Source organism: Antennarius striatus, chromosome 21 (assembly GCF_040054535.1).
Source record: "Antennarius striatus isolate MH-2024 chromosome 21, ASM4005453v1, whole genome shotgun sequence".
NCBI lineage: Eukaryota > Metazoa > Chordata > Actinopteri > Lophiiformes > Antennariidae > Antennarius > Antennarius striatus.
The window spans coordinates 2,279,050-2,293,348 of NC_090796.1; the positions used below are offsets into that span (position 1 = coordinate 2,279,050).

The 14,299-nt window shown below is 41.5% G+C and overlaps 1 protein-coding gene across 1 annotated transcript in view; it reads left to right on the forward strand.

Annotated features, from left to right (window-relative positions):
• ca10a (carbonic anhydrase Xa) overlaps positions 1 to 14,299 on the forward strand; it is a 215,545-nt gene that overhangs the window by 85,925 nt on the left and 115,321 nt on the right. Inside the window, exon 3 of the mRNA XM_068305885.1 lies at positions 2,712 to 2,854. Within this exon, the coding sequence (XP_068161986.1) occupies positions 2,712 to 2,854 (143 nt within the window). The remainder of the gene's footprint in view (positions 1 to 2,711; positions 2,855 to 14,299) is intronic.

Sequence of the window (14,299 nt, forward strand, 5' to 3'; positions counted from 1 at the left end):
GTGACTAGATTTCTAGACTTAGATTCAGATTCTGTCCCAATGACCTGTTTTGATTATGCAAATTGAGATACAGCAGCTGGTCTGTCATCCTGGTGTGTCAGATCGATCAACTACCTTGGCTCTGAACCTTCTGCTGTCCATCAATAGGAAATTTGCAAATACAGAATGATATACAAATAGAGATAAATATACAGTAGATGTGTGGATTCCTGTTGGATAATCTTCATCTGTTTAGATACAGAAGGAATGTCTTCTTACTAGTCCTGCAGCAAATTCCTAAGGTCCCTATAGAAACCTTCCTTTTTCACACTATGAATCTGCTTTAGCAGTAGCTGCCACTGCTGTGTTACACACAGTGCTCAAAAGCCACCAGAGACCATTCTGCATCTCGGTCAAGCATTACAGTTGAATAGTCTGGGCCTTCCTGAGCATCACAGCCAGAGGGGTCAACCTTCCACAGTTCACTACACTGCAGTACAAATGAACCAAGCAAAGAGAGTCGGCTGTTAGAGAACTTGTCCCATGCTGCCAACATCACCACCAAATTAATGTCTTTTCATAAATGACGAACATTCAAGGTTTAGATTAAAATAAGGATGGGGTTTCACTCAGTATAATTTGACAAATAGCAAAGCTCTTTTTCTTGTGTTTTAGCCTAGATTAGTGACAGTGCGCCATTACTCATGTTTGTAAACTAAGGTTCTTCAGTGATTATCTTGGTGAATTTTTTTATCGTAAGGTAAATATATATACCTTACTTAATAATAATAATAATTATATATATATATATATATATATATATATATATATATATATATATATATATATATATATATATATATATATATATATATATATATATATAAACAAGGCTTCACAGCCTTGTATGTAATTGAGCACTTAATGCAGTTATCCCAGTTAACACTAAATTCATGTCATCTCATCAGTGGTGTCCCTATAGATCACGTCTTTGTTGCTGAAAGTCTTTTGACATGTTGTCTCACAGAAAATGCCCATCACGTCATGTCTGCCTTCCTTTGATTCATTGTCAATTTGCATATTGTCCAGTTATCTCGTAGTTTGCTGGAAAATCCCAGTAGAATTTGCATAGCACATTTCCTGCGATTCATCTCTGGGTAATAATGTTCCTATTTGGAAAATACTACTTTAGGCCTCAGCAAAAAATGTGCCTCTTGCTTTTGTCAACTGTGATAAGCTTCTGCTTCCTACCCTGTTGAAAAAAAAAATTGAATTTTGTTCCCAGTGGCCAAGTCTTATATAATAAACTGACTGGCTGAGATTCCTATCACGCCCACAACACTGACATTTTCTCATTCCAGTCCTCTCAGTCTTATACTATATATCTGATATCATTACTGGATGATTCCACTCCTCTCCTGCTACAATAACCCTTTGGTTTTTACCAAATAGCCACAAAAAAAAAAAAGATCGCAGCAGATTCTTCTCCCATCATCATGATCCTCACATTGCCATTGCCTGCTGTCGTGTGAGACAAACAGTTACTTCCACTGTACCTTCAAAATAAATGATTTGTGTCTAAGGTGGCTTATGGTGTTCAAAATTAAATGGCTTGTAGTGCGATAAAGCTCCTAAAGATAGATGCTGAATGATTGGAAGCTATCAATAATAACTGACCAAATGTTCCTATGGAACCGAAAGTTACATACTGAATGTGGTGGGAAAAGAAAATCCTGAATTATTTAATGCCTTAAATGGGTTCCCATGTAGCACAATACAAGTAGAGAAGGATGTGAGGTTAATGATGCTCATGTTTGTTTGTTCTACAAACTTGTCTTAGAAATACTTTTTTTTTTCTATTGAACATGAAACGGTCTCTCATAATCTAATTAAATGTGGATAATGCAGCTGTCTCCGTATGTTTTTGGAATTGAAGGTGATGAATTCAAGCAAGACTGTTTCTTTACCTATTTTGTTGAGCCAGTTTTTAAAAAACAGGAACCACAAATGAGTCAGACATCTGCAGCAGCCTATTTAAGAGACTTTTTTTTTTTTTTTAACCATTTGTGATGCAGAATGACAGGAAGAAATGCAAATGAATCCATTGAAAAATGAAAAATAACAGTACTGACTCACAGCTTCCATAAATTAACATTGGGAAAAGCATTAATAGAAATCTAAACATGGACACACACTGTGTTTCGTCTAATTAAAAAAAAAAGTTATCTCAAGGTTTCCTTAACCCAGCACAATGTTTGCAATTTTTATTATTTGGTGTGCAATGGCTATCCATGATGAAGAGAAAAAAACAACAACTATGGGATAAATAAGCAACGACCACATTAAAATAACAGCAAAACACAGCAGAATGGATGAGGCATAATATTAAATTCACTTAACATGCCATGTAAATGTAATTTTACTCCAAAACTTAGTTCATTTATGCATATAACTGCACAGTGATAATACAAGAGGAGTAAATAATGCTGTGAATCATTACAAACACTGACTTTACCATCTGCAGTCGGTATTGCTACAGAACATAAAAAGCACTCATCATTTCATTCCTACTAATTATATTTCTCTCACTGTGAGTCTGGGTGGTCTGAATAAAAAAAAGAAAATAATAAAAGAAAATACGAAATCACGCGACCTCTCAGGAGCGCCCTCCTGTCTCGTCAGTGCATATGTTTGCACTTTTTGAACACACGTCCCTCTTTTTTGTGTTGCAGTGCCGTCCTTCTGGGGGTTGGTAAACTCGGCCTGGAACCTGTGTTCGGTGGGGAAGAGGCAGTCGCCAGTCAACATCGAGACCAGCCACATGATCTTTGACCCTTTCCTTACGCCCATAAAGCTGAACACGGGTGGACACAAGGTAAAGACACACCGACACGCCGTTCCCTGTTAGCCTCACGGACACGCTTCAGTGCTGTTGTGCTGATTGGTTTGGTGTTAATTGTTGTTTTGTTGTAGTTTGATAAGATGTGACGTCCTGATTGATCACTGTGATGGAAGACATTTGATAATGAGCCATTTTTTCCAAGGAACCCTTACTGCAGATAAAAATACAGTTAATACACAATTGTATTGTGGTTTAAAATAAGCTTTTACATTATGTTAGGAGCTTTGCAGATGCAATCTTGTAGTCTTACAGTGGATTAAACAAGCATATTGTTTATTTCCCCTATATGTTGGATTACCAAGGACAGTGTGTATCAGGATTCTGCTCCATCCTGTACCATATGACAGCAGCTAATTGCAAGCCTTCACAGATGGGCTGCTTTCAAAAGTGCACAGTTGTGCGGTGAGATTAATGTTATGATTAGTTTAGGCTTACATGCCAGCAGTGAGTACAGGTTTAGCCTTTGGCAATGATGAAGCATATAGGAAGCGCTGCAATTTACCACCTATGGTACACTGCTCCAGTATCCCACAGATCCAGAACAAAAATAGCTGTTCCTCAGTCCTGTGTCAGATCTGATCTTATCAGACGAGTCGTTTTGAACCTACATGCATTACATCTACAGAAAAATATTATTGGTGTGGAAACCGTTGAATATAATAGGCCCTCATATATTTTCTCACCACAATTTTCACTTCGAGTAGAAATTATTGGACAATTCAACAAGGGCTCCCCTGCTGCTCCCCCAAGGGCTCTACTTTGAGAGCAGCTACCATCATTGTGTGAGAGGCCATCCATCACAAAGACAGTAGGACTCACGATTAGTCATTCGGTTCTGCATTTAAACATATATGTACAATCCTGGAACACACACACGTACACGCGTGCAACCACGCACGCACACACACAATAATAGAATTTTTAGAAAGATGCAGATAAATTAAAACATTCGAAATACAAAGAATTTATTTAGCATACTTTTAATTTTTACTGCACATGCTTTTTGTCATGTAGTTATATTGCAATGTCAAAAAAGTGGATTGAAATCTAAAGCTACAAAAAAAGAAATATATATATATATATATATATATATATATATATATATATATATATATAAAAACTCAGCCTACCCTCCTTTTAACATTTAGTGTCTTAGAATACCTTCTCTGATTATGTGCCGTTTTATGGTCAGCTGTCGTTTTAGGACTTTTAGTTTCATTTGATTTTAATCTTTCACTGATTGTAAAAATAAAACCTGTTAAATCCTCTGTGCTTCATTTCTTGGCAAGCTGAGCAGATATTCATAGATTTGAACATCCGGGATCAATAACTAATTTGTGGAACTTGTCATAATGCGATCATAACAACACAATGTCTCTTTTGGACTTTAGAAAGGTAGACAATCAGCTGTAGTGTCATTTTTATTAAACCAAGATGTCCTCTGAGCTGCATAATATTGGTCTCTATGTGCAGTCGGCTGTCGATTGTTCTGGGGGCGTCTACAAAGAGCACAACCCTCACCAGTATCAATTCACATTTAATAGACAACATTTGGTTTTACCTTAGCAATGTTTCAGGACATATGCTTCTGTATATTTTTAGGGGAATTCTGTGGAGACTGTGGAGAATTATTCAACTCCATCGTTTGCAGTTTAATGTTATTAGGAGCACTTCACACATCAGTGATCCCCTTCTGACACCACTACATCAACTAGTTGGGACAAATTTGTTTTTGCACAGTTATGGATGAATTGACTTCCGTCTCTGTGAAGGGTAATTATAGTCACAATTACAATTACTCCTCATCATTGAAATATTCCAAAAGCATTTGTCTTAATTTGTTTTCGTAGTGCAAAAATCATGAGGTAACATATGGTTTCCCATGATACACTTACTGTAATCGTGCTGCAATCCTGAATTTTTGAAAGTCTGTCCCTTATTATTTAACACATTACTTTTTTTTTTTCAAATATCCAAATTCCAATTTAACTCCTTAATATACTGAATGTATTGTGTACTATTACCTCTGTAGTAGTGTTTACTATTGCTGTGTAAAGCTTTTAGTGTTGTTAGTGGGTATACACAACAGGTAGGATGTGAGCTGGAGGAGAAGGAGAAATTCTGGTTGGACTTGATGAAGTGATGCAGAGCATACCTAGAAGTGAGAGAGTTGTCATTGGTGCAGACTTCAATGCACATGTTGGTGCAGGAAACAGAGGTGATGAGGAGGTGATGGGCAGGTTTGGTATCCAGGAGAGGAATGCAGGACAGATGGTGATTGACTTTGCAAACAGGATGTAAATGGCTATAGTTAATACTTTCTTCAAGAAGAGGCAGGAGCATAGGGTGACCTATAAGAGTGGAGGTAGGAGCACACAGGTAGACTACATCTTGTGTAGACGGTGTAATCTGAAGGAGATCAGTGACTGCAAAGTAGTGGTAGGTGAGAGTTTAGCCAAACAGCATAGGATGGTGGTGTGTAGGATGACTCTGGTGGTGTGGAAGATGAAGATGACAAAGACAGAGCAGAGGACGAAATGGTGGAAGCTGAAAAGGGAAGAGTGTTGCATGACTTTTAGGAAGGAGTTAAGACAGGCTCTGGGTGGTCAGGAGGTGCTTCCAGATGACTGGACAACTACAGCTAATGTGATCAGGGAGACAGGTAGGAGAGTACTTGGTGTGTCATCTGGAAGGAAAGTAGATAAGGAGACTTGGTGGTAGAACACGAGGAGGTACAGGAGTGTATACAGAGAAAGAGGTTAGCTAAGAACAAGTGGGACACTGAGAGGACTGAGGAGAGTAGAAATGAGTACAGGGAGATGCAGCGTAAGGTGAAGGTAGAGGTAGCAAAGGCCAAACAAGAAGCTTATGATGACTTGTATGCTAGGTTGGACAGTAAAGAGGGAGAGACTGATCTATACAGTTTGGCAAGACAGAGAGACAGAGATGGGAAGGACGTGCAGCAGGTTAGGGTGATTAAGGATAGGGATAGAAGTCTATTGACAGGTGCCAGTAGTGTGATGGGAAGATGGAAAGAGTACTTTGAAGAGTTGATGAACGTGGAAAATGAGAGAGAACAAAGACTGGAAGAGGTGACTGTTGTGGACCAGGATGTAGAAAAGATTAGTCAGGATGAAGTGAGGAGGGCATTGAAGAGGATGAAGAGCGGAAAGGCAGTCGGTCCTGATGATATACCTGTAGAGGTTTGGAAGTGTCTAGGAGAGGTGGCAGTAGAGTTTCTGACTGGGCTGTTCAACAGGATCCTAGATAGTGAGAAGATGCCTGAGGAATGGAGGATAATTGTGCTGGTGCCCATTTTTAAGAACAAGGGAGATGTGCAGAGTTGTGGCAACTACAGAGGAATAAAGCTGATGAGCCATACAATTAAATTATGGGAAAGAGTAGTGGAAGCTAGACTAAGGGCAGAAGTGAGCATTGGTGAGCAGCAGTATGGTTTCATACCAAAAAAGAGTACTACAGATGCAGTATTTGCTTTGAGGATGTTTATAGAGAAGTACAGAGATGGCCAAACGGAGCTGCATTGTGTTTTTGTAGATCTGGAGAAAGCTGATGACAGGGTGTCCAGAGAGGAACTGTGGTATTGTATGAGGAAGTCTGGAGTGGCAGAGAAGTATGTTAGAGCGGTGCAGGACATGTATGAGGACCGTAAGACAGTGGTGAGGTGTGCTGTAGGTGTGACAGAGAGGAGTTCAAGGTGGAGGTGGGACTGCATCAGGGATCAGCTCTGAGCCCTTTCTTGTTGCTATGGTGATGGACAGGCTGACAGACAAGGTTAGACAGGAATCTCCATGGACTATGATGTTTGCAGATGACATTGTGATCTGCAGTGAGAGCAGGGAACAGGTGGAGGAGAAGCTAGAGAGGTGGAGGTTTGTCCTGGAAAGGAGAGGAATGAAGGTTAACCGCAGTAAGACAGAGTACATGTGTGTGAATGAGAGGGACCCAAGTGGAAGAGTGAGGTTACAGGGAGAAGAGATCAAGAAGGTGGAGGATTTTAAGTACTTAGGGTCAACAGTCCAGAGCAATGGAGAGTGTGGAAAAGAGGTGAAGAAGCGTGTACAGGCAGGATGGAACGGGTGGAGGAAAGTGTCAGGTGTGATGTGTGATAGAAGAGTTTCAGCTAAAATGAAAGGAAAGGTGTACAAAACTGTGGTGAGACCAGCGATGTTGTTTGGTCTAGAGACAGTGTCACTGAGGAAAAGACAGGAGACAGAGCTGGAGGTAGCAGAGATGAAGATGCTGAGGTTCTCTCTGGGAGTGACCAGGAAGGATAGGATCAGGAATGAGTACATCAGAGGGACAGCACATGTTAGAGGTTTTGGAGATAAAGTCAGAGAGGCCAGACTGAGATGGTTTGGACATGTCCAGAGGAGAGATAGTGAATATATTGGTAGAAGGATGCTGAGTTTTGAACTGCCAGGCAGGAGGCCTAGAGGAAGACCAAAGAGGAGGTTTATGGATGTAGTGAAAGAGGACATGAAGGTAGTTGGTGTGAGAGAAGAGGATGCAGAAGACAGGGTTAGATGGAGGCAATTGGTTCGCTGTGGTGACCCCTGAAGGGAAAAGCCCAAAGGAGAAGAAGAAGTTTCTCAATTATCTCAACCAATAATTAACATCAAATAGCAAAACATTCAAATTTCAGCGTTCAGCTTTGGCATTAATTAATCCTTGAGGCAGAAACCTAATCTGGCATCATTTGTTCCTCCATCATTTAGTTCCTCCAGGGGACATTCCAATCAATAATTTTAAAAAAAATGAAATAACAGGTAGGTTGTGACAGTTTACCCACGTTTTCCTACATTACTTACTCTACCTTTCAACCTGACTTGAATTGTCTTCAGTCTCCATGTTGGTGAACGTCTCCATGAACAGAAATGCTTTGTGGGTCCGTTTCCTGCTCAGGAATTCAGAGAGGTGTGGAGAAAAGAAGGACACAAACACCGCAGATGACACAGCCCTTATCCATGGTCCTAAAGCCTAACTAGTCCATCTTCATCATCGTCATCCTCCACATTGTGGCCAACACAAAATTAAATGTTTCATGTCTTTATTACCTTGTATTTAATTGGAATGTTCCACTGTTTAGTCTAATGGGGCCGACCATTAACCATAAAAGGATTAGCCCTGGCGATTGCTTATTTTTAAGTGATCGATTTTTTTTTTCTTTTTGACAAATCACACCCTGCTCACACACATGAAGTATACATCTAAATGATGCTGTGCTATTCCCATCTGCTCAGATCTAAGAACCACACATTTTCATTTTCACCCAAAACGAAATTTCTCAATCCTCCAGTTCCAGATCTGAAAATCCATTTCTGGCTCTTTCTGTCTCTCTGATCCACCCCTGTCTTCCTCTTTTTTGCAGTGGCCGTAATGTAATCTGTTGTGTCTCCATCTCTCTGAGCACCTGAGCTGTCAGCCGATGAACATGAAGCGGGCTTCAGCTTGTCAGCGCTGATTCATCCCCGCTCTGTCTCTGACTGTTTGGCAGCCATTCAGCCTTGGCCAAACACAGAACAGAGGCTGGTAAAGAGGGTTTGTGCTGCTCGCCACCTCTGCTCAGACAGCTTAAATCCACTCTCTTCCCAAGATGAACGCATAGGGAAGGATTAACCTTACCTCTACCCCCTTAAAACATTAAAAAAAGACAAAGTCCTCCATTAATAGATATCTGCTTTGTTGCTAATGAATAGTTAAATTTAATTGACCTCCAAAGAGAAATTGTAATTAAAGACAAACAGACAGGAAAAGGCTGGGAGCGATGGATTTAAGGAATAACAAGTTATCAAAAATCCACTTTAAATGGATTGTTTAGTCTGCCATAGACAAGCAGCAATTACTCCAAAAGATTTTAATGAATTTAATTACTTTGGAGCAGAGAAGGTGAGTTCTTCTTTCCCCCTGTGAATTATTTTCCACATGAGTAGCACTTATAAAACAAGACTAGAGTTTTTCCCGGTTTTATTTTTTTCCAAACTAGAAACAGTGAGAATCTATTAGTGCCGTGAAACCGGTGGCGTGTCTTTTTCTCCATTTAGGGATTCATTGCCGTCTTGTTGTTCTCAGACTTTGAAGTCAGGTATGCAGAGACGAGCATTGTGAACCAGGCGCGGTGTTTCCATCAGAAGGCATACTTAGCAATGACATCTCGGTAAATTGTGCTCTGAGTTTTGTTACAGTGGAGCTTTCAAAGCTTTTAATCATCTTTGGGTTGCTTAACAAGATCCAAATGACATTTTGTGAGCCTCCTTGAACACCAGGGGGGGATTATTCTACTTCAGCTCCTGCCTCGTTCATTCTTCCTCTTCCTCTCCTGATCGACCAGATCGTGTGTATGTGTGTGTGTGTGTGTGTGTGTGTGTGTGTGTGTGTGTGTGTGTGTGTGTGTGTGTGTGTGTGCGTGTGTGCGTGTGTGCGTGTGCGCACATGTATCTGCCTAATTGCAATGAGTGTCAAGTAGGACAACAAACAGCAGCCTTTTGGATGGCAGCTGTACTCAGGAGACATCCACCATTTCCTCAGGTTTGCCCAGCTAGCCAGGCAGGCAGCCAATCAGATCTCAGTCGGAGACCCTACCACCAGTCAGCAGACCTCTTTGTGGCCATGGCTTTTATGTTTTGGGTTTGATAGCAGGTGTGTATAACTGCATGTGAAGCTCACAGCAAGGCCACTGCAGTTCTTTTGTGTGCTGCTTTGCTGCAGAGGTGGGACAAGAGCGACTCGGGAGCTCCTGGACCCACTAGTGATATTTTTTGGGTATAATTCACCAAAGCAGATATACACTAACCTGTGTGAAAGTGGTGACTAATCAGGGTGCATGAAGTCATGAACTTAATCAAATTCAATATAATCTTAAACGGGTCATTCTTAGATTTATAACGGGTTTTTTTTTTGCTCACATTTTGATCAGAAGTGATTAGAATTAGACTTAGAAGTGATTTTATTTGTTATCATTTATTTATATTATTATTATCATTATTATTATTATCATTATTATTATTGTTGTTAATATTATTATTACTATTTAGTATTATTATTATTTATTTTCATTATTTATTTTTATTATTATTGTTAATTAATTATAATTTTTTTATTTTTTTATTTATTTTATATTGTACTTATTTTTAGTTAGATTAGAAGTGATTAATATTATATTAGATGTGATAGATCTATCTATCTACTACGTTTCACAGTCTGCAAATAATTTCTGTTTAAATATTTGTAGTTTTGAAGTACTTGAAGGAGAGGTATTGCAGCAGCTGCATTTGTCATGATTTTCAATGTGATGCCAGTTTAATTAAACTTTTTTTTCTTCTGCAATTAACAGCAGTTTGAAAAACTTGGTGATAAAAGAATCTGGAGCCACATGTAAGGACCAGAAACTCGATTCATTTCCTCTTAAATAAAAGACTAAATGAATTCCATACTGTCATTTTTTTGTTTCTCTGTAGTGTGGATGCTGTGGTTGGAGTCTCTCACCTCCAATCAGATGTTTGTGATCAACTTCTATCACCAGTAACCACAATATACCCGTTAAACATCATGACATACAGTATAAATACAGTATATGTGTGTGTGTGTGTGTGTGTGTGTGTGTGTGTGTGTGTGTGTGTGTGTGTGTGTGTGTGTGTGTGATAGATAGATAGATAGATAGATAGATAGATAGATAGATAGATAGATAGATAGATAGATAGATAGATAGATAGATAGATAGATAGATAGATAGATAGATAGATAGATAGATACTTTAATAATCCTGGAAGAAATTGCACATATCCACTGCTCAGCCAACAAAAACCAGAACATACCACAAGACATACAATACACTAACAGACACATGTAGCATTACCAGAACATATACTAAAAAAATTAAAATATAAACAGTATAAAATTAAAATATAAACAGTATAAAATTAAATTAAATTAAATCCATTTAACCGTGTGCTGACCTCGCCCCCTCCCCCCCGCTCCCCCTGAGAGAGTCATTGTACCCCCTGATGGCACGGGGCACGAAGGAGGACCTCAGCCTCTCTGTGGAGGTGCTGTGTGACAGCAGTCTGTCGCTGAAGGTGCTTCTCTGCTGGGAGAAGGTGGTGTGCGGGGGGGGGGGGTGTTCATGATGGCCCTTAATTTAGACATGGTCTTGCTCCCCAGAACTGTCTCCACAGAGTCCAGGCTCAGCCCGACCACTGAGCCCGCTCTGCGGATGACTCTGTTCAGACGGTCCATATCTCTTTTCCTGGCCCCACCACCCCAACACACAATGGTGTATGACAGCACACTGGAGACTACGGGCTGATAGAACATGAAAAGGAGCTTAGGACAGATGTTGAAGGAGGCCAGCCTCCTCAGGAAGTACATCCTGCTCTGCCCCTTCTTGTACACACAGTCCGAGTAGAGTGACCAGTCCAGTCTGCTGTCTAGCTGCAGTCCCAGGTACTTATAGTTTCCTACCACCTCCACCTCACTGCCCTCCATGATCACTGGCTGTGGAGAGGGAGGTGCCCACCGGAAATCCAGCACCATCTGACTTGGTCTTGGACACGTTGAGCTGGAGCTGGTTCTGTTGGCACCACTCCACGAAGTCAGCCACCAATGCCCTGTACCCCCCCTCATCACCCTCCCGGATACATGCCACTATCGCGGTGTCATCGGAGTACTTCTGTATGTGGCATGTATCCGAGTTGTGCTTGAAGTCTGATGTGTAGAGGGTGAAGAGAATGGGGGAGAGCACAGTCCCCTGTGGCGCCCCCGTGCTCCTGGTCACCATAGAAGAAAAACAGTCCCCCATACGGACGTACTGGGGTCTGTCCGTTAGGTAGTCCGTGATCCAGCTCACGAGGTAGGGGTCCACAGCCATGGAGGTCAGTTTGTCCTGTAGGAGCCGGGGCTGGATGGTATTGAAGGCGCTCGAAAAGTCAAAGAAGAGCACCCTGACGGCACAGCCCCCGGTGTCCAGGTAGGAGAGCACACGGTGGAGGGGGCACAAGACAGCGTCGTCAACCCCAACCTTGGCCTGATGGGTGAACTGGAGAGGGTCCATAGCACCCTGCACCTGTGGACACATGAGCTCCAGGACCAGTCGGTCTAGGGTCTTCATTACCTGGGAGGTAAGAGCGACCGGTCGGTGGTCGTTGAGCTCAGTAGGACATCTTTTCTTGGGTACAGGGACAATGCAGGAGGTACCCGTCACAGTGACGGGACCCTCCCCAGCAGCAGACTGAGGTTGAACAATCGCTGCAGGGGGTCCCCTAGTTCCAAAGCACAGGCTCTGAGGAGTCTTGGGGAGATCTTATCCGGTCCAGCCGCCTAATAGGGACGGAGCCTCCTCAGCGTTGTCGTCACCAGGTCTGCAGTGATGATGGTCTCCATCGTGGTGGGAGCAGGAAGTCGTGGCGAGGTTGGAAGTCCAGTGGTTGAGGTGGGGCCGTTGAGCTTCGCAGCTCTTGGAGTGGGCTCAGGAGAAGTGGAAGTGGCAGGGGTAGGGATGGAAGGAGAAGTGGCAGGGGTGGGAGGAGAGGAAGCACAGGAGGAGGGAGCATCAATAGAGCAGTCTGCAGGGCCGGGAGAGGCCTGGGACGAGGAGCCGCGAGTGGTGGGGGAGCTGAACCGATTGAAAAAGCTGTTTAGTTCATTTGCTCGTTCACTGTTCCCCTCCACAGTGCTGTGCCCTTTCCTGTGTCCGGTGATGGTTCTCATCCCATTCCAGATCTCCCGCACCTGGTTGCGCCCCAGCTGCTTCTCCAGCTTCCTCCCGTGTGTGTGTGTGTGTGTGTGTGTGTGTGTGTGTGTGTGTGTGTGTGTGTGTGTGTGTGTGTGTGTGTGTGTGTGTGGTGTGGTTTTCAACAGTGAAAACACAACATCTGATCTATTCAAACATCTGGCTACAGCAGCACAGTCATGTCAAAATGACTTTAAAAAATACCAACGCTGACGAGGAGGCCTCCACTGCAGCTGAACAACAGAAATAGAATTGTGATGGTGGGGAGAGGTTGAGAAGAGAAGATCTGAAGAGACTTGTTGCAGGTGTATCATAGAGGAGCTGATTCCTATTTACGCAGTTGACTTATTTTGATGTATTATAGACAAAAACACACAGGAAAGGGAATACCGAGCAATCACACAAACAGGTATGTTTAATGGCTGCCGTGAGAGATGCATAAAAAAATCAGAGCAGGCACATCTTTGATTTTGTTTGCACAGAGATTGAACATGTTTATTCATAATATACACTATACTGTTTGTACTGTAGCTACTCAGATAATGACAGATAATTCGTCACATTTTTCCAAGTCTTTTCAAATCTCAGATAATGACAGATAATTCGTCACATTTTTCCAAGTCTTTTCAAATCTATGTCTTTAGAGTCTGATCAGAAACTGCAGGAAGACATTGATAACAAGACCAATCTCACAGATGCCAGTGAAGGTTACAAGTACAGTACAGAACTTCCAGTGCAGACACCATGACTGTACACTCAGTTCTATTCTATTCTATTCTATTCTATTCTATTCTATTCTATTCTATTCTATTCTATTCTATTCTATTCTATTCTGTTGTTATGGAACTTTTGAAAAACCCTGATGGTCCTGATGTCAACAATGTTATCAGCCTATCAGGAATGACAGCTCAGCTCAGATATCATTGTTTAGGTAGTTTCTACTAGTTGCTTCTCATTATCTAACATTCAGACTAAATGGCTGAGAGATGTTATGAAAGGACAGGTGAGGCAGCTTGTGACTGCATTCTGTTTCACAACGTTCTCACAGTCGACCCTGTCTTTGTGTCCATGACATAAGGAAGCCACGATAAAACTTTTTTTTTCTTTTTTTTTATTTGACCGAGAGCCTGGGGAAAGTTACTTGACAGAAAAAGTAGTAATGGACTACTTCAGGTCAGGGGGATATGAGATTGAGACTCAAGCAGTCCTCAAACCCTGGAAAAAAAAGTTTAAGTACAAACTGCAGTCCCCTCCAGCCCAATGGTGGACTGTCTTATTAGATGAAGTGTTTTGGAGCAGACTCTGTTAATGAGACACAATCTTCATTTTGCTTCTGAGCTTTTGAACCATCTTTAATGTGCTGGAGCAGAGACAACAAAGCAAAAAGGTGGACATGATATAAGCTTTCAATTTGGTGTCATACAATGTTTGTGTTGTATGATCCTTACTTTTTTATTGCTGCTTATATTACAAACATGCAGAAGCTTTGCTTTATTGTCGGTCTATTACTACTATTTATTTATTGTTTTGCAGGTGTATAAATATGAACATATACATATCCCATCAGGCTTGAGAGCTGGCTGGTTTTCATTTATGCAGTTTGGCTGATTGTTTCCACCTCCCTGCAGAATTTATTAAGATCTATGAAAGTTCCAATAAATTGGATTCAGTTG